Source organism: Microcaecilia unicolor, chromosome 11 (assembly GCF_901765095.1).
Source record: "Microcaecilia unicolor chromosome 11, aMicUni1.1, whole genome shotgun sequence".
NCBI lineage: Eukaryota > Metazoa > Chordata > Amphibia > Gymnophiona > Siphonopidae > Microcaecilia > Microcaecilia unicolor.
Window position 1 is genome coordinate 170,559,312 of NC_044041.1, and position 26,298 is coordinate 170,585,609.

The 26,298-nt window shown below is 45.2% G+C and overlaps 1 protein-coding gene across 1 annotated transcript; it reads left to right on the plus strand.

Moving 5' to 3' along the window:
- The first annotated feature begins 3,317 nt into the window (after positions 1–3,317).
- On the plus strand, positions 3,318–8,565 carry LOC115480606 (rho-related GTP-binding protein RhoU-like). The gene is made up of 3 exons (XM_030219413.1): positions 3,318–3,853; positions 6,973–7,031; positions 7,665–8,565. Exons 1-3 carry the CDS (start codon positions 3,637–3,639, stop codon positions 8,115–8,117), a joined length of 729 nt encoding a protein of 242 aa, XP_030075273.1. The 5' UTR covers positions 3,318–3,636; the 3' UTR covers positions 8,118–8,565.
- The last annotated feature ends 17,733 nt before the right edge of the window (positions 8,566–26,298 follow it).

Below are 26,298 nucleotides of genomic sequence, written 5' to 3' on the forward strand. Positions count from 1 at the left end.
ATTAAACGTCATCTGCCATTTAGACGTCCAGTCTCCCAGTCTCATAAGGTCCTCTTGTAATTTTTCACAATCCTCTCGTAATTTAACGACTTTGAATAACTTTGTGTCATCAGCAAATTTAATTACCTCACTAGTTACTCCCATCTCTAGGTCATTTATAAACATGTTAAAAAGCAACGGGGCCAGCACAGACCCCTGGGGAACCCCACTAACTACCCTTCTCCATTGAGAATATTGACCATTTAACCCTACTCTTTGTTTTCTTTTCACCAGTTGTCAATCCACAATTCCTGTTCCATGACTCTCCAATTTCTTCTAGAGTCTTTCTTGAGGCAGGGGCGTAGCCAGATGGTCAATTTTGGGTGGGCCTGAGCCCAAGGTAGGTGGGCATGGAATTTGGCCCTCCTCTGGTTTGTGCCTCTCTCCTCCCCTCCCTGCTCACAAACCCTAAATATGAAATGCTTGAGCTGGCGGGGATCCCTAAACCCTGTCAGCTGAAGATTTCCTCCTCCTCCACAAGCAGCTAGCACTGTTCCAAACAGCAGCCGGCAGCCCATATATGCTCAGTGCTTTTGCATGTGCGAAAACTAAGCATGTGTAGAAGGGCTGGTCTCAGTGTCAGCTCAAGACAAGAGCTGCTGGCTGACATTTGGAAGAGCGCTGGCTGCCCAAGGAAAGAAAATCTTTAGCTGGCAAGATTTGGAGATCCCCACCAGCCACAGCAAGAGTGTCACAATTTTGGGTGGGTCTGAGTCCAAAGTGGGTGGGCCCTGGCCCACCCAGGCCCACCTGTGGCTACCCCACTGTCTTGAGGTACTTTGTCAAACGCCTTCTGAAAATCCAGATACACAATATCAACCGGCTCCCCTTTATCCACATGTTTGTGTTCATCCCTTCTGTTGCGTTCTCGAGGCCCTTGGTATGCTGTCAGGTCCTCGGGGCAGCACTGGGAATCGTGAGCCCTTGGGCCCTGCCGAGGAGCGGCAGAGGCAGGCAAGACCATCTTGGAACCGGACATACGGAAGAACAGGACTTGCTCGGGATCGGAAGTAGGCAACTTGAACTGGCAGGACAGGATCCGCTTCACCTGCGCTTGGCCACCGTTCCACTAGAGTTGAGCTCTAGCGTGCAGGTGGCCGGCAGGACTTGTAGGACAGGGCCGGAACTGGAGAACCAGAGGACCCACCCTGGGTCTAGGAAACACGAGGGCGACAGGGCACGGAACTAGACTCAGACAGTGTGCTGCTGCACAGCCACTAGCAAGACCCAGAAGACAGACCAAGGAACACAAGGCGTACAGAAGCTAGCAGGAGCAAGGACTAGGGCAGCAACACACTAGGCAGAACGGGGATCCGGGAATACCCACAGGGTAAACCCTCTAGCTAGGTGGAGACAGGATACAGGAATAATCACCCAGGAAAACACACTAGCCAGACAGATACAGGATTCAGGATATACACTCAGGATATACAAGCAGGGTAGGCACACAGGCTAGGCAAGGCAGGGTTCAGGGTAAAGAGAGCAAACCAGGAACAACAGGCCAAGGGTCTTGGGCAGGCAGCACAGCAAACAGAGTAACCAGGAAGAACAAGCCAAGGATCTGAAGCCACAGCCGTTCCACACACTGACTGGGGAACCCACAAAGGCTGAGGCTTCGCATACAGACAAACCCGGACAAAGGCTTCACCCCAACCCAGGGTAAGCCAGGAACAGAGGCTTCACCCCAAACACAGGGTAAGCCAGGAAGGACCCGCAGTCCACAGACAGACAGTGGCAGGGAAGACCCCCCACGGAAGGACAACAGAGACACAGACACAGAAAGAAACTGGGCTGGAACCCAGAGAGAGGCTAAGCAGTAGTGCAGCAGACACTTACTAACCTGACCTGGCCTAAGAGCATAACACTTATGCAAAAGGCCCTGACTGCAAGCACAGCACTTCCTTATGAAGGCTCTCACTGATGAGACACCAGCAGTAGGACAGAAGCAGGAAGTACACTGACCCCAAAGAGAGGCTTGACACACATAGGAAGTGAGCCCACATGAAAGACAAGCAGGAGCCATCTTGGAAGCTGGCACAGAGCCGGTGGCAGCCATCTTAGATGCTGGCTCCCTAGAGAGGCATAGCCCACACAGGTGAGGTCTAGTGAAGCAATCAGGTTCATGCTGGAAGCAGCCAGCACACCAGGACAGAGACAAGACTAACACAAACACAGACAGAAGCCAGCAGAGCTGCTGACCAGTGTTGCCAGGTGGGCGGTTTTACCGCCCAATTGGGCGGTTTTCCGCGACCCGCCGCGGGAAATTTTTGCCCGCGGCGGGTTGCGGTTTTTTGGGCTGTTTTTGGGCTTCAGGGCGGTTTTTTCGGCCGCGGGGGGCGGGGTTAGTGACGTTTTTTGGGCGGGGTTAGTGACGTTTTGGGCGGGGTTAGTGACGTGGGAGGCGGGGCCGATGACGTAGGAGGCGGGGCCGATGACGGGGAGGCGGGGCCGATGACGGGGAGGCGGGGCCGATGACGTGGGAGGCGGGGCCGGTGACGGCGGGGGCGGGGTTGATGACGGCGGGGCGGGGGTGATGACGCGGGGGTGGGGGTGTCAGGGGCAGGGTTTGTGTTTGGGCGGGTTTTGGGCTGTTTTTTGGGCTGGATTGAGCTGGAAAAAAAATTTCCACCTGGCAACCCTGCTGCTGACCCCCAGAAAGAAGGTAAGGCTGAGGGTGGTCAAGGCCACAGACGTGACACCTTCAAAGAAATGTAATAGATTGGTAAGGCAAGATTTGAAACTTAACTGAGAGAGGGTGTAAAGCTGAGGTTCCCATAGGGACCTGCCCTGCCCACTAGCCAAAGAAGCAGGGGGGGGGGGGGTGTAAAAATATTCTGGGTTGTCCACTATATAGCCCACAATTGCACTAGTACTTGCCCTGTAACTGTACAGAGCTGTGTAATTACTGTATTCCCCTCCTATGTCCTGCCTAAAGGGCAGAATATTATTATTAAATTAACTCCAAACAGGGAAAAAAAACCCATTTCATAGTCCTGCACTGAAAAAGAAATAGAAGTTGGAAAGTGAAACCTCCTTCGATTAGTACACATTAAAAAAGGAACTGCTAGAACGTAGATTTCACAGAAACTCTTTAATTCGTTTGCATCTGACCTGAATGGTTTTATCAGAAGAGCAAGAATCATCAGAGGAAAAGTAGATAGATAGACTCCGCCCCTATTCCTAAACCACACCTTCTCCTTCCCGCAAGCCCCACCTCCTCTGCCTGAGGAGAAAGGGGCGGAGCAGGAGGGGGTGAAGTGTGCATTTAAGAGTGCCGCTGCTGCGCAAGTGAGCTGCTGTGCTCTGATCTTGCTTTGCTGGCTGCTGATGTGGATTGGACTTTGGAGGCTGAATGATCGTCGCCGAGATAAAACCTTTAGCAGTTTCTCTTCTGCATAAAAGCCGGGGTGGAGAAAGCTGACTTGCTTGCGCTGCAAGTGACAGGCTCTCCCCCTCCCCCATTTATTTTCTTCCAGTTGGACCTCTGCTGCTGTTTTGGGGGGAGGGGGGAAGAGTGCGTGCTTTTTGGCTGTGGACCTGGTTGGAGCCTTGGAGGGGAGTTTAATTTTTTTTGCGGGGAGAATATAGGATCTTGCCATGCCTCCTCAGGACTTGATGATAGATTACAGGGCTGTTCACTTCGCCCCTCCGGTGCCTCCTCACCAGCCCAAGCCCTTGCCCAGCGCCCAGGAGAGGAAGCTAAAATGTGTCTTACTAGGGGACGGGGCAGTGGGCAAAACCAGCCTCCTGGTCAGCTACACCACTAATGGTTACCCCACTCGCTATATCCCCACTGCCTTTGACGACTTCTCAGGTAAGGTGCAAGGAGGCAGAGCAGCACTGCAGTCTACCTCCACTCTGGTGGATGTTTTCTAGCTTGGTGGGGAAGGGGAATACGCTTTACTTTTTTCAGCATTTGATCCATTGGTATAAGAAAACCTCGTTGAATTGCTTTCGACTGGGAGGGAGACCAAAGGAGAGAGCGGAGGATCAGGCGTGGGAACTGGGGTTAATGCCCTCGTTTCTCGCTGTCTGCTTACATTAGGGGTCAAAAGTGCTGTGTCCATTGAAAACCTTATAGGCCAAGGTTCGGGAGGGGGTGTGTGCTTCAGATTGCTCACGATTACTGGTAATGATCCCCCCCCCCCCCCACTTCTCTTTCCCATGATCACCTCCCCCACGTACACTGTGAGTAGGGGCAGCAAATCCTTTAATGGAAATCTAGTAGCCGTCTGGTCTTTTGCACGTCTCAGCGCCCATCGGATCTGACTGTGATCAGTCGTTAGAAAGAGCGTCAGGGATGTTCTCTTGGGAGCGGCGCCTGCCTTCCTTCCCTCCCTCCAGGGCACTGTTACAAAACTAACATTTTTATGGAGCACAGCAAACCGATCAGTCAGAGAGACAAGTAGAACAGCCTCTCAAGAAAAGGCCTTGGAAAGTGGAAGATCAGCACAAATCCCCCCACCCCCTGCTTGAACCTCTGAAACCCAGCCATTAGGAGAAGTGGAAGGGACGGATCGAGCTCCTGTAAAATCTTCGGACTTCTTGGGTTTAACAGTTACTGTCCTCCTGATTGGTTATGCAATTACTATACACGAGCCTGCCTGTAATAAAATATGCTCCCCTTCTAATCTCCCTAATGGGCTCTTGGCTCTGCTAGGGGCGAACTCCCAAATTCTTAAGGGGTGACCTGGAACTGGGGCCAGAGAAAGGACAGGCGGGGCTGAAAAAAATGGGGGTGAGGGAGTTCTTTAATTGGGATCCTTAATTTTTGCCAAGCACTGTACAGCTATGGGGGAATTCGAAGAGGCTTGCCTCTTTGGCGATGTAATATTGTGAATGGCTATATCTTAGAAGGTACTAGAAGGCTACTGAAAACTGACCTGTTCAAGAAGGCATACCATAAACAACCATCCTAATCTCTAAATAACAAGACTGATCACCGAACTAGACAGAACTCTTATCACTTGACTGACTACTAACCTCACTGCTATTAATGAACAAGCACTACCACTTTAATCCTAATGTCTAAAATGTTTTCTCAATAATTGATGACTCAACATATGCTACAATCCAATCTATTACTCAGGAACTTATATGCAATACTATAACGTATTCTACTTTACCATGTATGTACGCACCTTATGCAATACCACTTTAATCCTTATGTCAAAAACGATCTTTCTGTAATTGATGACATAACATATATATGGTACAATCCAATCTACCACTCAGGCACTTACTTATATGCAATACCAAAATGTATTATTCTTTACCATGTATGTACGCACCTTAATGCAATACCATTTGTAATTCTGTTAACCGGAAATGGCAATCGCCATTACGGCAAATGTAAGCCACATTGAGCCTGCAAATTGGTGGGGAAATGTGGGATACAAATGCTATAAATAAATAAATAAAAATAATGGGGTTAAAGTGATGCACCTGCTACTACACTTCAAGGAAACTAGCAGAAGACACTTCCTTTTACTGACAAAGCCTTTATTCTCAAATTTCATGTTAACTTGAGGTACTTAACCCCTTCTTTCCCTCCTCCACTTCAAGCATTCATTCCTGAACCCCCCTCTTTTTTTTGTTTTTTTTTTTTAATTAAAGGCTTTTCAGTTTAGTTAGCTTGACTTTTTGGGCCTTTCTAATTCTTACATTGAATTTCCATAATCACAGCCAACCCCTTTTTGGATTCATTTATTTTCAATAAATTTCTTAAATAGTGAACGGCAAACACAAATATTCTAAAAATAAAACAAACAAAAAAACAACTGAGATGAAAAAGCTGCAGGAAGAAGTGACTCACTGCCTCTAATACCTTAAGTTTGGCTTCAGCTCTGCCCCTGCCACTAACCTTGGGCCTTGCAGCCCTCATTGCATATGTATAGCTTCCAGGTGAGGTTTCTACCCTAGTGAGCCAATGACATCCATTGGAATACAGGGAGGGAGGAAGAGTCTTGTGTAAGTGGCCATAACCTGGTGGAATTGTAATTTAGTTCAATGGAAGTTTTAGTATGTGTGCAGTTTTGATGAAGAGGGGGGGGGGGGGGGGGGGGTTGTGTTGTTACTTGAAATCACAAGGTGGCAGGTTTCATTTGTTTCTCTCCCTCCATGGTTCCACTAACCCAGAGGTTCTCAACCCAGCCAGTCAGGTTTTCAGGGTACCCACAATGAATATGCATGAGATGTATTAGCATGCACATCCTCTACTGCATGCAAATATCTCTCATGCATATTCATTGTGAGAATCCTGAAAACCCAACTGGCCAGGTGTTCCATGAGGACTGGCTTGAAAACCACTGCTGTATGGAATAGATTGTAAGCTCCTTGAGCAGGGACCATCCCTCTATGTTAAATTGTACAGCGCTGCATAACCCTAGTAGCGCTTTAGAAATGTTAAGTAGTAGTAGTAGTAATGCGAATCTCATGCATATTCATTGTGGCTATCCTGAAAACCTGACTGGGTTGAGAACCTCTGCACTAGAGAATGTGAGATTCGGCTAAGGCAGTGGTTCTCAAACCTCTTCCGGAGGACCATCAGCCAGTCGGGTTTTCAGGATACCCCTAATGAGAATGCACAAGAGAGAGTTGCATATAATGGAGGTGACAGGCAGGCAAATCTGGCTCGTGCATATTCATTATAATCACACAGATGAATATGCATGAGACAGATTTGCCTGCCTGTCACCTCTATTATATGGGAATCTCTCTTGTGGGTAGGGGTATCCTGAAAACCCGTTTGGCTGATGGTCCCCCAGAACAAGTTTGAGAACCACTGGTCTACGGGCAAAAATCCCAAAACACCATTAACCAGGGTGGGCTCCAGATTCCAAACCATATGCACTGGATGCCCCTCACCCCACCTCCATTGATTCTGCCATAGCATCCATTTTTACTTTTTAATATTTTTTTTGTCTTTAACAGCTGTGGTCCAGGTGGACGAAATCCCAGTGCGACTCCAGTTATGTGACACGGCAGGACAGGTATGAGCTACTGAGCACATCAGATAATAATACATTCAGACAAAGGCATGGTGGCTGCAGGGAGGAGACGGTTTTCTCTGAAAATTTCCCCATCCCTTCTTTTTTTCCTTTTTGACTGTGTCAAAAAATATCAGCCTTACAACAATGGCAAGATGCTGCGGTTTGTAGGTGCACAGCAGGCTAGGTGGGTCAACATCTGTCTCCCTATTTATTTTTGTAGCAGAAGGATGATGTGCCCTTGTTTACCCCCCCCCCCCCCCCCCCCCCCCCCACACACACACACACACACACTCTTATTGGACTTATGTCCAAAGTAGAACTGCAAATTCATGGAAAACCAGGACTGGATCAACCTGTTAGTTAAAATGATAAATAATGGAATGTTCTGGGGGGAGGGGGTGTAAATCCAGCCCTTCATTTAACCTGTCCCCTGCTGCCTTTAAATCAGTGTCTAACTGTAAGTAGTTAAGATTCCCCCTTTTTTATTCTGTGTTTTTTTAAGAAGAGTTCCGTTATGTTTCTCCTGCTGAGTCATTTCAACCATTAAAAAAAACCAGGTGTAGCAGAAGGGTATTGCTGTTCTGATCCTCATCAAGACTCTCATCTCATGTACTCTGCTTTCTTCTTTTCCAGGATGAATTTGACAAGCTGAGGCGTTTCTGCTACCCCAAAGCAGATGTTTTCATGCTCTGCTTCAGTGTAGTTGGTCCTTCATCTTTTCTGAATATCTCAGAGAAATGGATGCCGGAGATCCGGCAGCACTGTCCCTCAGCCCCTGTGGTGCTGGTGGGGACTCAGTGTGACCTGAGAGGGGATGTGAAAGTCCTGATTGAGCTAGCCAGACATCGGGAGAAGCCAGTTCCTGCAGCAGCCGCTCACGCACTGGCTGAGAAAATTGGGGCAGTGGGCTATGTGGAGTGTTCGGCGCTCACCCAGAAGAACCTCAAGGACGTCTTTGACATGTCCATTCTCTCCGGCCTGCGGTTTTCTGACCTGAAAGCCGCTAAAAACAGGAAGGTGAAAACGGCCAACAAGATGCGAACTCTTTCCAAAGCCTGGTGGAAAAAATATGTCTGCATCCACTAGCAGATTCATTTGACAGCTAGAACACTAAAATGTGTTTTTGTTTTCTTCTTACATATTTTAAATTTTATTTTAGTTTTGACATGACTCAGCTGGTGAACGGATACCTCAACAAACTTTATCAAACTTGAGAAGGAACACGCTGGAAGTGATGGGGGTATCAAACTAATGTATGCTTGATTTGTGGTTTGACTCTTTGAATCAGGGACCATGGCGACATTGTGAGGGGAGAGACTGCTCTTTGCTGGAGATGGCCCTATGTGAAGTCCCTCTGGTCTCTTGTTAACCCATATCTCCACCTGCCTTTTGCTATGGTTGACTCATCCTATTTGACAAGAACTCTGCTGGTTCATCAGGGATGGGGCCCTGCTTTAGCTCTTTGTGGTTCCCAGACCTGGTCCTGGAGGCACCCCAGCCAGTCAGATTTTCAGGATATCCACAATTTAATGTTCATCACAGAGATTTGCATGCACTGCCTCTACTGCATGAAAATCTCTCTAATGAATATTCATTGTGGATATCCTGAAAACCTGACTGGCTTGGGTTCCTCCAGGGCCAGGTTTGGGAACCACTATCTTTGTTCATTTCTGGTGTTGGAGTGCATTGTAGCTCCGATGGACCCTGAACCCTGACCACTATGGAGACGGTCCTAGCTTGGAGAGGTACTTGAGAGGTTTCATGTGTGCTTGTGCAAGGCCAGGTGTGAACTGGGAGGGTACAAAAGTGAAATACCTTCTACTGCGCATCCCCCAACTCCTCTCCCCTGGTTGCTGTCTCAAACTGACCAGATATAGTTTTTCTAAAGGAGTATTGGAGCCTGCCTTAAGAATTGAGAGGTTGCTATTGAATTGTTGGAGGGGAGAGGCTGTGGATTTCTTTATTTCCCCCCCACCCCCTTCAAGCTGCAGTGACCGTTTTCAGGCTAAGCTATGCCAGATGTTCTTAGGCCAGGTGGGTAGGGGGTGTTGAAGGTATGGGGGTGGTTCTTCCCATTCTCCAGCCTTAACTAGTATCTCAGGGCAAAATTAAGGTACTAGGTACCCTAGATTCAGTCTTGCACCTGTCTCAACTTTCAAACTCTTAGTGCTTCACTCCCCTCCCTGCCCCCAAATAGGTCTTGATAAGCAGAACAATCATAACAAACCCTCCTCCTATAACATTTCTGTGAAACCGCATAACTGAGCATCATCCTTTTTAAATATGCAGCTTTGTTTTATATATTATATAATGAGGGCAATTTCCATTTACCTAGTAAAGTGGCTGTTTGAGAACTGCCCACCCGTCCTGCTGGTAAAATATTGCAAATATTAGTTAAAGTGATAGTCAGAACTTATCCTAATGACTATAGTTGCTCTCTGCTGCTGTCCCAGGTGACCACCTAGTTAGTCTAGCGGTTGAGCCAGCCCTGCAGAGTGAGAATCTCAGTAATGCTTCCCGTTAACCCTTTCTGACTTTGACATCTCCTTCCACCTCCACATGGCAGGGCCTCGATTTCCTCTGAGTCGGAGTTCTAATTATGGCCAAACCTTACTTTTTGGTTAACCCACTGGAATTGGTCTTGTTATGAACTTTGCACATACCCGTCTGTGCCATGCATTGGTAGAAATAGACTGCCAGTGAAGGCAGGTTTTGAACCCATCTCAGGTGCATCTGTTAAGGAGAAGTTGAAGAGGGTCTTCGCTTTATCGCCTGCTGGACCCCAAAGCTCAGAAGAAGCTTGTGTTCAGTGCTGCCCTGGGCAAACCATGACTTTGAAAATTAAACCAGAGACTCTTTGTCCAGGCTCAAGTTCAGTTTCTTTGCACTTTTTATGGAACCTTTTTTGTTTGTTTCAAAAGAAAAACAAACTATTTCTAAGCTGCTTCTGTTCTATGAAGCGCTAGTGTGACCTGTGTGAATGTGTTTCAAAACAGTCTGTGAAATTTCTGCAGTGTGAATAGGGTGGGGGGAAAAGGTTATGTAGAGAGGAGCAAACAAGGCTCAGCCCCTCCACTAAAACCACCTGTAAGCAGACAGATCCCAGCAGACCTTCCTTACGTAGAGAGGCAAAAATAGTGAATTTGAAATCGTTTTTCCATTAATACTAATTCAATTCTGTTCTTCATTACTGCTAAAAAAAAAAAAAAAAGTCAAAAAAAGCAATTCTAATACCAAATGAGCCTTTTTGAGAAAATGATTCATCGATTCTGGAGGACAAAGCTTTACCAGTAAGCTTTGGTCCCAGTATGCTTCAGGGGAAGGAGGGGAAGAGAACTACCTTTTTTATTTGAGGGAGTGGCAAAGTGTAAATTAATGATAAGCAAATACATTTAAAAATACCCTGTACCCTCTTCCCCCTCCTTCGTGCTGAACTGAAATAACAAGTATAAAAAGTTTTTTTTTAAAAAAGAGAGAATTTTCATAAAACTTGATCAGCAAATGCTTGTGTGTGTGTGTGTGTGTGTGTGTGTGTTTTTTGGGTGTGTGTGTGTGTTTTGCTCTCAGCCTATATGAGCCACATGTTCTGTGTTTCATCTGCCTGATTTCTAAATGTTTGGTTTTTACTTTTGTAAAATATTTCTGGTGCAATGTGATTTTTTGGAAATAAAGAATCAATGATGTAGTGTGAAAAAAATTCTCCTTGTCCCAAGCTTAAATAAAGCATGTCTTCCTCTGGAGCCCCCACAGAGTGTTTGAGGGTAAAGATCACACTACGATGTATTTCCTCAAAGGGTCTCGTATTTAACGTTTTGGTGCCAGGAGTATTCATGTACCACGTGTTCTGATGTGCGTAGCATGGGCTTCCAACATCTCTCGGAGGTCCAGTCTGCTCCTCCAATCATCCATTGTCTCTTTCCAGTAGTGGGATAGAGAAGTTGACTTGAAGCGACTTAAAGAAAAGAGACGAAAATGGTATGGGGTTTACGTAGCAAGACATAGATGGGAGATTTTGGCTTTAAGTCTTAAGCTTGCTGACCTAAATATGTGTACCCTGGAGGAAAGGAGAAACAGGGGTGATATGATACAGACGTTCAGATATTTGAAAGGTATTAATCTGCAAACAAACATTTTCCAGAGACAGGAAGGTGCTAGAACAAGAGGACATGAATTGAGGTTGAAAGGGGGCTGACTCGGGAATAATGTCAGAAAGTATTTTTCCATCGAGAGGGTGGTAGATACCTGGAATGCCCTTCCGCAGGCAGTGGTGGAGATGCAAACGGTAACGGAATTCAAAAATGTGTGGGATAAAAACAAAGGAATCCTGTTTAGAAGAATCCTCAGAAGTTTAGTGGAGATTAGGTAGGAAAGCCGGTGCTGGGCAGACTTCTACGGTCTATGCCCTGAAAATGGCAAAAACAAATCAAGATCAGGTATACATATGAAATATCACACAATATCTTATGTAATGAGTTTTATCTTGTTGGGCAGACTGGATGGACCATACAGGTCTTTATCTGCCATCATCTACTATGTTACTGTATATAATCTTATAACAAAATTTTGGTTAATAACTTAGGGCTGCTTTTACTAAGCTGCAGTAAAATGTGGCCTCAGTGTCCCCGTATACTGACCTTTCCTGCACACTGAGGCCATTTTTACCATAGCTGTAAAAATGCCTTTTTTTTCTATTTTTTGTATTAATGGCCATGTGCTAATTATTGCTATTAGCACATGACCATTTTGTAAAATTATCACATAAGCACTTACTACCACCTGTTTTGTAGACAGTAAGGGTTCACGGGTTATTTGTGTGCTAACCAGCTAGCGTGCAGTAATGATGTGCTAACTGGTTCGCACAGGAATGCCCACACTCTGCCACTGACGCCCCCTCCCAAAAAATATTTTAGTGCACGCACATTTGGAAGTTACTACAGGGTGCCTGAGCATGTTCCATGGTACTCCATTTTTAGCTGTCTTAGGTGTGCGCTAGCATATAATGCACTGTAGTAAAAACTACTACTACTATTTAGCATTTCTATAGCGCTACAAGGCGTACGCAGCGCTGCACAAACATAGAAGAAAGACAGTCCCTGCTCAAAGAGCTTACAATCTAATAGAAGGCCCCTTATTGAGTTGGCAGACAGATCTGGAAAATACGTTTTCAAGGGTTTCTTTTATGAAATAGGTTATCAATAGAAATCAAACAAAATAAAACATGGAAAAGAAAATAAGATGATACCTTTTTTATTGGACATAACTTAATACATTTCTTGATTAGCTTTCGAAGGTTGCCCTTCTTCGTCAGATCGGAAATAAGCAAATGTGCTAGCTGACAGTGTATATAAGTGAAAACATTCAAGCATTACTATGACAGTCTGACAGGGTGGAAGGATGGGGGTGGGTCGGAGGTATGCATGGGGACATCAAAGCATATCATTGATATTCTAACAGGATGGGTGTGGATAGGTGAGAGGTGGGGTGATCAACAGAGACATACAGCTTTATGGTTTATAATGGGCTAGGAACCCCAGACTGTCATAGTAATGCTTGAATGTTTTCACTTATATACACTGTCAGCTAGCACATTTGCTTATTTCCGATCTGACTAAGAAGGGCAACCTTCGAAAGCTAATCAAGAAATGTATTAAGTTATGTCCAATAAAAAAGGTATCATCTTATTTTCTTTTCTATGTTTTATTTTGTTTGATTTCTATTGATAACCTTGAGTGGACTAACACGGCTACCACACTCCTCTACTTTTATGAAATAGTAAAGCTTCAGCCAGAGCCAAACTTTCATCTGATGAGTGGCATGCACATGGCCAAAAGCTTGATTTTTGCTCTTTTGTAATTTGGTTTTGTAGGTTTTATGTTTCTTTGTTCTTTTTCTTTTTGCTTTTCTATACTCTCCCTTTTTCAGGCTCTCTTGCTTCCTTTGCTCAGCCTTTCCACAGCAGCACTCCTGTGCCTGGACCTCCCTGGTTCCTTCATCGGGTTGTCAGGGTTTGACAACCCGTTCCCCAGAGCCAAGGGCCTGTCTGTCCAGATGCCCAGGAATTTTTATTTATTTATTTATTTATTAGGATTTATTTACCGCCTTTTTGAAGGTTTGCAGCATTGCAGTTCATGGTGGCAACAGGAACACTGAGATGACTTTTCAGCTGAGTAATAAACCAGATGTGTGTCTGCAGTTGTCTTTGGAGACCTCAGATTCAATCCTGGTGTTACCCCTCTGTGTACATGAACTTGTAGCTCTATTTTCCCTAAGACAAAAAGGACTACTGTAAAAGCCAATGGGCAAAGGAGAAACCCCTGATGAGAGCCAGTTTCAGTAGTAAAGATACTTTTTTTCAAAGGGATTTTATATAAAGTTTGTATTGGCCTGTTCCATTTTTTTATTTTAAAATGCTCTGGGGTTTATTTTTTTTCTGAGATACATATATACATCTACACACATAATACTTTAACCCATGTGTACACATGCAAGGACTCAATTTCATAGGTTTACACATGGTCTCCATGGCGATGAGTTGTACAAGAACAGACAGCATGATGCAGGCATGCCCAGAACAGGGTAAAAAGTTCAGCATGCAGCCCAAGGCATATGGAAAATGTAGAGACCTTGTCAACATCTTCTCTCCCTTGTCAGATAAAGTCTTTTTCCATCTATTCCCCCTTCTCCCCCCACCCCCTGCCCCTGACACAGCACAGCACAGCACAGAGCAGGCAGCTGGAACCTGAGCTCTGCCTGGGAAGATGGTTTTAGGCAGGTGGGGGGAAGGAACTCTTGGGGGGGGGGGGGGGGGGGGAATTGTTTCAGCCAGAAGAACATGAGTCTCAGGATTCTCTTTGACTGCATTCATTTTTCTACTGAAATACCAGGACCCTTATTTCGTGTCTCCCACCAACATGCACAAGAATTCTGGCTTCTTGTGTGGCCTTTTCTCATACTATGATTGTGAGATGGGAGGAGCAGGCAGCAGAGGTGGCTTCTGATGTGAGGTGTTCCCTTTTCATTCTGTTTTTGGATGTGAATAGTTTTTTGGGGGTGGGGTGGGGGGAGTGCTGAAACAGGGCAGAGAGGAGCTAAGATGTGATCATATGTCAGACCATGGGGCCCTGGAGGCTGGCGACATTGGTGTCAATTTGTGGCTCATCCTTGGATTACACACAGGCACAGGGAGCTCACCCTGAAGTCAGTATCGAAACACCCACTGAACGGGTAAATTAACAACCAGTTATTTTTATTCAGGTATCAGGTGCCACATATCCAGCCAGAACTACAGCTGAGGGCCCAATATGCAAAAAAGTTGAACTCCTGCATTTGTCTTCTGTTCCAAACATGGGAGCCTATGTTTTATGCTGAAAATTTGCCTAACTTTTAGGAGTGTATATTATGCTCATAAATTTAGGTCTGACATATTTCCTAATTTTGGTGTTTATTGCTGAAAATCAGTGCAACCCCCCCTCTAAATCTTCCCCAGTTGCTACCCACATGTTAGGCTCCTAAATGTAGGTTTGTAGTGACATCTTTAGCATAAAATGTAGGCCCTCAGCCCTAGTAAATTTTCAGAGGCCAACTTTGGGGCCTAACTCAAGGTGTGGCGCACCGACCCTTTGAATATTGACCTATGAATATTCACTCACTCTACTGTAATTCAACTTAGTATTGCTGCTGGTTAAGTTTAAAAAGCTTGCCATAGGGAGGTCCCAGTCCAGCCCCTTTATTATTTAGCAAAAAAGGTAGTTTCCTTAGAGGAGAAATGTATGGGTTGGTTTGTTTATGAGTTTTGATATACCGCCTTTCTGGGGTAGATACATAAGCAAGAGGGAGAACCATACCAAGAAGACCTAACTGGAATACACATGGTTAACTGTGTCCTCCTCAAGTGTGAGTCACACACCACTCTTTGCATAATCTACAGATTTCAAACTGCTTCTCTCTCTTCTGAGCAGTTGGTGCTGTGAAGGGTTTATATAAGGAACACTTCCACCTTGGGGGGAGGGGGGTCCTGGTCATACATTAACTGAGCATTTGCAGTCCAACTGGCTCCAGTCCAGGATCTGTACGCCTCCCATATCTTCCACCTCATGGGGTTGCGCTATCAGCTCTGTGGGGATTAGGTGAACCACTGTCCCAGCCTGGCCCTGCCCCACGTGACCTTATCACAACTTCCCATTGTGTTTTTTTGCAGATGGAAAGTGATTTGTGGAACATTCCCCTCCCTACTTGTTCCTGTAATAAACATCTGGCAGTGGTTAGCAGTGCCAACAATCTCCAGGCCAGGTGAAAACTGATCCAGGCTTAGTTTTATTCCCTCCCCCCCCCCCCCCCCCCACTAGAGCATCCATGGGATTTGCAGCTCAGAAGTAACCACTGGTAGTGGTGTGAGGGTATTAGGAGCCCAGACAATTCTGCAGTCTTGCATGCCCTCCTCAATTAAAGATACCTGGAGATTTACATATTTAAATTCAATAATCATGTGAACTCCAACATTGCCACTCCCAGTATAAATCCTGTAAAAATGCATAACCAGACATCAAACTTTGAAATATTACACTTTTCTTTCTAAATACATTATGCATTTCCAAAAGCTATTTCCCCTAGTAAATGTCTGTCTTATGCAGCTAAATGAGCTGTTTGGAAACAGTTCATCCTCCCTGTGGGTAGCTGTATGCGCTGATGGTTTGTGTGGCTGTCAGGATCCAGGGCCGCCGAGAGGCTGGGCCAGGCCTGGGACAAGGCTGCCCCTTGGGCCCCCCACCCGAGGTTGCCGGCCCCCCTCCTCCACCTGCCACCGGGCCCTCTCAGCGCCTCACCTTCGAAAGTGCAGCAACAAGCAGTGGCAGACCACTCCTTCCTTCCGTGTCCCGCCCTCGCGGAAGTAACGTCAAGCGAGGGCGGGACACAGAAGGAAGGAGTGGTCTGCCGCTGCTTGCTGTGCTTTCGAAGGTGAGGTGCTTAAGTTTAATGCCAGGGAGCGACGGAGGGCAGGCGGCCTGGATTGTGGCGGCAGCGCCGGGTCCCCCCAGAGGCCCGGGCCCGGGGAATTTTGTTCCCCTTGTCCCCCCCTCTCGGCGGCCCTATCAGGATCTATTGTTTCATCTCGAGTACAGCTGGGGTTCTTTTTGCCACTCTCCCAGAAGCTGCTGCCCTAGACAACTGCCTAGACTGCCTGATGGTTACGCCAACCCTGAGAACTATACAGAATGCTAAGCCAGGATCAGCTCAGCTAACTCTCTACAGACATAGATGGTAATCTGAAGCGACATCTCTACGCAGGGTCATGCATTTGGACTGCAAAAACCTAAGGGAATGGTACAGTTTAGGGGATGAAGAACTTTTGTACATGAAAGCGGAACGTGACTTGGGTGTGATTTTATGTGATGATCTTAAGGTAACTTGGAGGGGCATAATCGAACGTCGCCGGCCAAATAGATCGCCGGCGATCTATGTTGGCGGTGGCGCTACAGCTGGCCGGAACCGTATTATCGAAAAAGATGGCTGGCCATCTTTTTTTTCGATAATACGGTTTAGCCCGGCCAAATGCCGTGGAGTTTGCCGGGTTTGAGATGGCCAGGTTTGTTTTTCAGCGATAATGGAAAGTTATGTCGGCCATCTCAAACCCCGGCCAAATTCAAGGCATTTGGCCATGGGAGGAGCCAGCATTTTTAGTGCACTGGCCCCCCTGACATGCCAGGACACCAACCAGCCACCCTAGGGGTCACTGCGGTGGACTTCAGAAAAGCTCCAATGTGCATAGCTCCCTTACTTTGGGAGCTGAGCCCCCCAACCCCCCCCCCCCCCAAACCCACTACCCACAAATGTACTGCACCCACTAAAATTGCTCCAGGAACCTGCATACAGCCTCTAGGACTTATTGCTGCTGTATAACTTTGGCACATCAGTTCACACCTGAAGACTAATCTCTCTGAAAAAGTCCTTTCTTGAAATAACCACGTTTACTCACAGTTAACTGCAGATCAGAGGTTGTGCCCCACTGGCAAAGAGTCCCCTGGTACCAGCAGTAGGTCAGAGCTGGCACAATGGTGTACAGTGCCCTCTTTCAGCACCACTCAAGGTAAGAACGTGGGTAACACAGGAAAGGGAACTAAAACTAGCTTACAAAAATGGCCACTACCGCATGGACTACAACAGGAAACAAAACAGGGCACACTCTGACCCAGTTAGCAGGGGGGGAAAGCACCATGGGAGTAGAGCCCAGTACCCTACACCCACCACAATGCATTGCTAATGTGACTCTGCAGGGCACCTAACAGAAAAGGTGTCACACTCACCCGAGAGCCACATCGCAACCAGGGAAAGGCTGTCGGAGGATACAACACATTCTGCTGTCATGGAGGTGGGTACGGCATTTGAGGCTGGCATACAGGCTGGCAAAAAAGGTTTTTAGTTTTATTTTTTTAGTTTGGAAGGGGATTGGTGACCACTGGGGGAGTATGGGGAGGTCATACCCCATTCCCTCCAGTGGTCATCTGGTCAGTTGGAGCACCTTTTGAGGCTTGGCCGTGAAAATAAAAGGACCAAGTAAAGCCGACGAAATACTGCTTAACGCCGCTTTTTTTTTTCAGTTATCGGCGAAAGCCGGCCATCTGGTAGCCACGCCCATGTCCGCCCATGTCCCGACTTCGCTAATCTATCGACACGCCCCCTTGAATTTTCGCCGACGAAGCAACGGGAAAGCGGCGAAGCTGTCAAAAATGCCGCTTTTGATTATACCGATTTTGCCGCTTTTAAGAAATCGCTGGCCATCTCCCGATTTGTGTCGGAAGATGGCCGGCGATCACTTTCGATTATAAGCTGGATAGTAACATAGTAGATGACGGCAGAAAAAGACCTGCATGGTCCATCCAGTCTGCCCAACAAGATAAACTCATACGTGCTACTTTTTGTGTATACCTTACCTTGATTTGTACCTGTCCTTTTCAGGGCACAGACCGTGTAAGTCTGCCCAGCACTATCCTCACCTCCCAACCACCAGCCCCGTTTCCCACCACCGGTTCTGGCACAGACCGTATAAGTCTGCCCAGCACTATCCCTGCCTCCCAACCACCAGTCCCGCCTCCCACCACCGGCTCTGGCACAAACCGTATAAGTCTGCCCAGCACTATCCCCGCCTCCCGCCACCGACTCTGGCCAAACAGGTAGAAAAGGTAATGGTGAAAGCTAGAAGGATGCTTGGGTACAATGGCCAGTAGCAGATTTGGCCCTGGACCCCCCTGCCGCGACCCTCTCGCCCCTCTTCCCACCGCCAACCCTCCCCCGCTGCCGTCGCATACCTTTCCTGGCGGGGGACCCCAACCCCCGCCAGCCGAAGTTCTCTCCTCGGCTGTTGTACATGCAGGACGTCAGACGCACACACAGAAACTTGATCAGATCATTCAGCAAGCAATGCTGCGCGGCTAAGGAGAGGACTTCGCAAAGGTACACGACGGCGGCGGGGGAGGGTTGGTGGCGGGAAGGGGGGTCGAGAGGGTCGTGGCGGCGGCAGGGGGGGTGAACGTTGGCAGTGGCGGGCAGGGGCGTCGCCAGGCGGGGGCTAAAATGTGCCCCCTCACCTCAGGCTCTGGAACCCCTCCTGTCGAAGTCTGGCTACGCCCCTGGCCAGTAGTAAAGAGGAGGTAATGATACCCTTGTGTAAGACTCTGGTGAGATCTCATTTAGAATATTGTATACAATCCTGGAGATCACACCTTCAAAAAGATATAAACAGAGGGTCCAGAGGGTGGTTACTAAGTGGTTACTCAGTGGTTGTCATACAGCATATGGGGACAGATTTAAAGATCTCAATATGGATAATTTGGAAGAAAGGCGGGAGAGATAATAGAGATGTTTAAATTCCTACGTGGCATAAATGCACAGGAGGTTAGTCTTGGTTGAAGGGAAGCTCTGGAATGAGGGGGCATAGGATGAAGGTGAAAGGGGATAGACTCAGAAGTAACCTGAGGAAATACTTCTTCATGGAAAGGGTGGTGAATTGGTGGAACGGCGTCCCAGTGGAAGTGGTGGAGATGAAAACAGTATCTGAATTCAAGAGAGCTTGGTACAAGTACATAGGATCTCTAAGGGATTGAAAGGGAGAGTAGATGGAATAGATGGGCAGGCTGGATAGACCATATGGTCTTTATCTGCCTTTATTTTTCTCTGTTTCTATACCACATATCAATTCTAACCCTCTACTAGATGTACACAGTATGGTACAGATGAGATAGCTCCTACTCTGTGGGGCTTACAACCTTGTCAAAGCTTTCAACAGAAAGTAGAGGTAGCAATGCAGGTCCCTACCCTACTCTCACCAGGTAGTATATCCACTGAGGGCAGTAGGGGCACCATTAATGCTTTTCTGCACCATCAGCTAAGGGGCTGATCTCTTGATGTACCGTAGGGCTGGTGTAAACCATGCTGGGGTCCAAGGCAAATGTTTGGTAGGGGTCCATAAGCCTACCAGCAGTTTGTGGCTCCTTCAGCTTTGGGCAGGCTTGGGGGGAGGTCTTGTCATGGTCTGGACAATTGCCTTGGTTCCCAACACTGTGGGTTCATGAAGGAGGAGGGGACTCTGCAGTAAGAGTGGGGAGCGAAGGATGGGAGTTCACGTTCTTTATGATGATAGATTAACTAGCCACTGGGACTCTCTGGCAGTCTGCAAGTACAGTAACAATTAGAAGTTCCAGCAGAAACACAGTCGCTCATGCAGCCAGGTAGCTGTGGCAGGTTACACACCTTGTATTAATGGGATTGGTGCACAATATCATCTGTCAAGGTCAAGGAGACCTAGGAGACCAGATGTTCAGGTACCAGTAGCACAGTGTTGGTGGCTAATTAGATTTCATCTTGCATTTCCTGAGAAGTGATGCCAGCTGCTAAACTTCCCTTCCTTTGTTTCTGCCCCCGCTTACCTGTCTCCCCCCATTCTTGATGTGGCTAGGTGGTTGTTTTATTTATCTGTAAGTCATCTTGATGGGCTATTTGGCATGAAGGACAGTATACCAAATGTTGATAAATAATTACTTAAAATTAGTGATAAAGCTTTATGGTTAAGCATGAGAAGAGAAGGGTGCTGGGGTCAATTAACTAGGCGATTCTGTATGCACATTTACTTGAGAGGGTTGGGGTACTAGCAAGGAAGACCACAAAAGCTGTCATGGATATCCTATCACCCCTCATGCTTTCCTGCTTGCAACTGGAATATATCAGTAGTATAGACAGCAGGTACAAAAATCTCAGGGGGTCTTTCACAAAGGTGTGCTAGTGTTTTTAGTGCATGCTAATGATTGTGAGCCCTCTAGGGACAGAGAAAGTACCTGCATATAATGTGTATAGCGCTGCGTATGTCTAGTAGCGCTATAGAAATGATTAGTAGTAGTAGTAATGGCTCAAAATCATAGCACATTTGATTCGGAGGAAAATCCTGGAGAAGGACCGTGGTTGGCTGCCGAGGGAATGTCTGGGAATAGAGTGGATATTGTGCCATTTACGGAAGAAAGAGTTTATAAACAGCTGGAGAATCTGAAGGTGGATACTGAAGGAGCTCAGAGAGGTCCTGGCGGGACCTCTTAAAGATTTATTTAATAGATCTTTAGAGACAGGCGTCCTTAGAGATGGTCATACCCGTTCGATTATGCCCCTCCACAACTCAAGGTGAGTTGCATTCAGGTAAGTGACTTGCTCAGGATCACAAGGATCCACAGTGAGATTTGGTCACTGGCTTCCCTGCTTCTCACCCTGCTGCGGTAACCCCTAGGATGACTGCCTTGGGTCCTGCACTTTCCCTTGCCCCTGCCCCCCCCCCCCCAAGAAAAACTTGCTTATTGCACTTTCTCCCTGTCTTCCCCAGTAGCATTGCCAGAAATAAATTTGTAGGAGGGACCTCAGGCCCAAAATTAACCTAGGGTAGGGTGGGAAAGGGAGCAGTAGGCATACACTAGGCTATGATAGTCTTATTGACAAATAATGCCATGGTGTGCACTTGGCAACGGATTTCTAAGTCATTTGCAACAGCTGCCAAACATAGTGGGTAACATTTTAAAATATGTTAAACTTTATTGATAGCTCCGAAGAACCATTCTTGGATTAATTGTGTATTTAATATAGACAACCATTCTCATCAATTTGATTCAGTTGCTTGAATTTTAGGAATACAGGTTGATAGTCAGCTAACCATGGAATCTCGTTAACTTCCTGGTTAAAAGTTTGTTCTCTTTGCTGGAAAAATTAAGGCGGGTTATAACATATTTTGATTTATCTCAATTTATTTTAGTAGTTCAAGCGTTATGGATCCACGGAATCTTAGCGGAGATTGGGTGGCAACGCCGATAATTGGGAAGCAAAACCAGTGCTGGGCAGACATCTACGGTCTACGCCCTGATCGTGACTGAATAGATATGGATGGGTTTGAGTGTAAATTATAAGGGGCTTCGACATTAGCTTCAGAACTTTTAGTACAAGAAGAGTGCTGGCAGGCAGACTTCTACGGTCTGTGCCCTGAGAATGGCAAGGACTAATCAAACTTGGGTATACATATAAAGTATCAGATACTATGTAAAATGAGTTTATCTTGTTGGGCATGCTGGATGGACCGTACAGGTCTTTATCTGCTGTCATTTATTATGTTACTATATTACTGCTATCAAAATTAGATTACAGTAATTGTGTTTATGCAGGCTGTACAAAAACTGTATCGAAAAAGATGCAGACCATCCAAAATACTACGGTAAGAATGATATTTTCGGTTCGAAAGTTTGACCCAGTGACTGCATACCTCATTCGCTTGCACTGGTTACCTATGGAGGCTAGGATTAAATTTAAAATATGCATGATGGCATTTAAGATTCTCTATGGGGTGGCTCCCCAATATATGATAGATCTAATACACGCTTCTTTTAGGGATACTACTCGAAAGCTCCAGAATCAGATGAAATTAAATTTCCCGGCTGTCAATAAGATTAAATTGTCTAAAACGTTCACTTCTTAATTTCATATTTAGTGGTCTCAGTATGGAGCGTATTGCCTCTCTCAATGACAGTTGAATAAATATCCCCCCCCCCCCAATATTCAAAAAAAACATTTAACCAGCCAGGAACGGCACCTAGATGGTTAAATGGTACATAGTTGGCTATCTGGCAATGTTCAGCGGGGGATAACCGGCTATCTCCTGCTGAATATTGCCAGTAAGCGGCTAGCAGATAGCCGGTTATATCACCCAATATAACCGGCTATCCACTGATTTTTAAAGCCAGTTTAGTGGCCATATTTGGCCATGTGAAAATGTGAGATATCTTTGTCTGATTTAAAGATAACTGGCTAGTGCTGAATATTGGCTTAGCCGGTTATCTTTAAACTGGCCAAAAATATTCAAAACCGGGCTGTTTCCAGTGACCAACATTGAATATCCAAGCTTAGCACCGACCGCAGGAGTTAGCTGATCTAACTCCTGCAGTCTAAATATAATAAGAACATAAGAGTAGCCATACTGGGTCAGACCAATGGTCCATCTAGCCCAGTATCCTGTTTTCCAAACAGTGACCAAGCCAGGTCACAAGTACCTGGCAGAAAGCCAAATCGTGGCAACACTCCATACTACAAATCCTAGGGCAAGCAGTTGCTTCCCATGTCTGTCTCAATAGCAGACTATGGACTTTTCCTCCAGGAACTTGTCCAAACCTTTTTTTAAACCCAGATATACTAACCGCTGTTACCACATCCTCTGGCAAAGAGTTCCAGAGCTTAACTATTCGTTGAGTGAAAAAATATTTCCTCATATTTGTTTTATTTATTTATTTATTCGTTTATATAATTTACACAAGCTTAAATCTTGTTACATGTAATTCAGACAACAAAGACATATCATATACATAATATATCAACATCATAATATACCTCCATAAAAGAAAAAGAATTATTTTTAATTTCTTTGTCCCTTCCTTAGACCACAAAACTGTTGAAAGGGGTGTAAAGGTAAAGATTAGGAAAATCTAAATTTAAATAAAAAAATACAAAAATAAGACATGGCTACCACTCCACCAAAGTATATTTAAACTTTATCCTTCTGATGTTATGTCTTTACTACTCTTTTCAGGTCTCTGAAAGATTTCAATTGCTCTGGCATGAAAAAGACATATTTAAGTCCTAAATCTTTAACTACACATTTACATGGGTACGCTAATAAAAAAAGTAGCACCCAATGACCGTGTCTCCTCTCTTAAATCCAAAAATGTTTTTCTTCAATCCTGTGTAACTTTAGTGACATCCGGAAATATCCATATCTTCTGACCACAAAATTTTTGATGCATATTCTTAAAGTAAAGTTTCATTACAGCATTTAAATCCTGTTCAAACACATATGAAACCAAAAGTGAGGCCCTATTAGTTACTTCGGATAGAGAATCCTCCAAAATTAAAGAAATATCTTTCAATTCATCAGGATTTCCATGGTCCACACCCGCATGGGCCCCTTCCTGGTATTTTTTTGGCAAATAATAAAATCTTGTTCACAGGGGGAAGATTCTGAGGTAACATTTTCAAATTTTCAGTCAAATATTTTTTAAACAGTTCCAAAGGAAGGACTCCAATTGGTCTAGGAAAGTTTAATATTCTCATATTCAGTCTCCTATTGTGATTTTCTATTTGTTCAATCTTTTGTCTAATATTCAAATTGTCTTTAACTATCACTGACATATTTTCTTGCATTTTTGAAATATCTTTGTGAGAAGTCCGTACCTGATCGTTGAATTCTTCCTTTAAACTATCTATTGATTTGGAGAGTTGGTCCACAGTTACAATTAAGTTAGTTGTTTGTTGAGTAGATTTAGTAACAATATCTTTCAAGCCTTCCATAGCCTGCCAAAGAGCCTCAAGAATAACCACCGTGGGAGGCATCGGGATTTCCTCATATTTGTTTTAAAAGTATTTCCATGTAACTTCCTCAAGTGTCCCCTAGTCTTTGTACTTTTGGAATGAGTAAAAAATCAATTTACTTGTACTCGTTCTACACCACTCAGGATTTTGTAGACCTCAATCAGATCTCCCCTCATCCGTCTCTTTTCCAAGCTAAAGAGCCCTAACCTCTTTAGCTTTTCCTCATACCAGAGGAGTTCCATCCCCTTTATCACTTTGGTCGCTCTTCTTTGAACCTTTTCTAATTCCGCTATATCCTTTTTGAGATACGACGACCAGAACTGAACACAATTCTCAAGGTGCGGTCGCACCATGGAGCGATACAGTAGAATTATAGCATTTTCTGTCTTATTCACCATCCCTTTCCTAATAATTCCTAGTATCCTGTTTGCTTTTTTGGCCGCTGCCACACACTGAGCAGAAGATTTCAACGTATTATCTACAACGACACCCAGATCTTTTTCTTGAGTGCTGACCCCCAAGGTGAACCCTAGCATCAGGTAACTATGATTCAGATTATTCTTTCCAATGTGCATCACCTTGCATTTGTCCACATTAAATTTCATCTGCCATTTGGATGCCTAGACTTCCAATTTTCTAAGGTCTTCCAGCAATATTTCACAGTCCGCACGTGTTTTATCAACCTTGCATAGTTTTGTATCATCTGCAAATTTAATCACCTCACTCGTCGTTCTGAATATTTTCATATCATTTATAAATATGTTAAATAGCACTGGTCCCAATACAGATCCCTGTGACACTCCACTGTTCACCCTCCTCCATTGAGGGAAATGACCTTTAGTGTTTATGAAAGCAGTTAAAACGGTTTTATTTCAGGAGCATCTGTTGTCAAAGTCTTGATCTGCTTTTGGTTTATTGAACAAACTAAAGTATGTTGTAATTTTCAGGACTGTTTTAGTCCTAGTTCCTGTTAGTTTGTTTTCTGCAATGAACTGAAAAGGTATTCGGCGGGCTATAAGAACTAAGTAAGATAAGTTAAGATCAATTATTTCAAGCACAACATTAAACCACAAACATACTTATGGAAATTGTTCAATTATATTAAAAGATGACTCAATAGGCAGCATCCCATTAGCTTCATTTAAACCTAAGCCGACAGAGGCCTACTATCTATGGTAAAACATCTCAACTCATTTTGCAATATCCTGCAAAGTATTGTAGAAGCTCACCTGGTTATGACATAATAATTAATTACCTTATGACAAATAGATGCTTTTTAAATTTGGATTAGTAAAATGGGTAACATAGCTTTGAAGGTTTTTTTTTGTATCTATTGTGGTTTATAAATACACAATAACTACCATAAAGCAGCAGTAATCATGATAATCACACAAACATTAAGAAGTACAATGTCTGAACAGCAGAACCAGGATGCTTCCCTTTACAACCCAATATATGAAACAATTATATCCGAGTTCTGGTGTCACCTCAGTAGATCCGAGGCAGCCTGAAGACCACGGCAACTTTGGCTTGTTCATTTGACACACTTCAAATTAATATTCTTTGAATCTAATGTTATTACCCAGTATTTATGCTGAGCTTATCAACTTTTACTTGATTGAGTAAAATATCTGATTAGTGTTGGAAGTGGAACACCTATTCAGCTGACCCCTGATGCAGGCATATCACCGAAACACAGCCTGTGTCAGGTGTTCCAATAAAATCTGTTCTTCCACACCAATTCTTGAGGCCATTGTGCTATTTTTTCTTGTGTCTTGTTCCCTCTTTCTTGTTTTTTTGTCACCTCAGTAACACAAGCGCCAGACACTTTACGAAGTAACATGAATCCCTGGGCAATTCTATAACTGGATGCTCGCATTCCCATGTCTCTTGTACATGTGCATTTATAGAATATTAGCACTTTCACTGGTAATTGTACATTTATGTGCTAAATTCTAGCAGGGTGCTAAGTGCTGTTCTGATACAGCGCATGAACAAGGGAGCGCAAACCTAGAGTTACCATACTGTATGTCTGGTTTTACCCGGACATGTCCTTTTTTTGAGGACACAGTCAGGCATCTGGGTGGGTTTTGCCAGGCTGCCCGTTTGTCTGGTTTTGCGGATGAACGGGCAGGCTGGCGGGCAGGTGGGCCTGAGGGTGTCCTATCCTCCCCTACCCCTCCCTTACTGTAGTGCCCTGGTGGTCTAATGACCTCTTTGGGGCAAGAAAGAGCCCCCTCTTTCCTGCCCAGCGCGGCTACAAACTGTCTTGCTGCCTCCCATCCCGGCGCCGCTTCAAAATGGCTGCCGAGAGTTCAAGCCACAGCCTTGCGAGACTTCCGCAGAAGTCTTGCAAGGTCACTGCTTGAACTCTTGACAGTCATTTTGA

What these genes read in the sequence shown, in the direction of transcription:
- LOC115480606 (XM_030219413.1), top strand. Translation starts at nt 3,637, where the DNA reads ATGCCTCCTCAGGACTTGATGATAGATTACAGGGCTGTTCACTTCGCC. An exon ending in TGCCTTTGACGACTTCTCAG is followed by an intron (nt 3,854 to 6,972) that starts GTAAGGTGCAAG and finishes TGTCTTTAACAG; the next exon opens with CTGTGGTCCAGGTGGACGAA. An exon ending in TATGTGACACGGCAGGACAG is followed by an intron (nt 7,032 to 7,664) that starts GTATGAGCTACT and finishes CTTCTTTTCCAG; the next exon opens with GATGAATTTGACAAGCTGAG.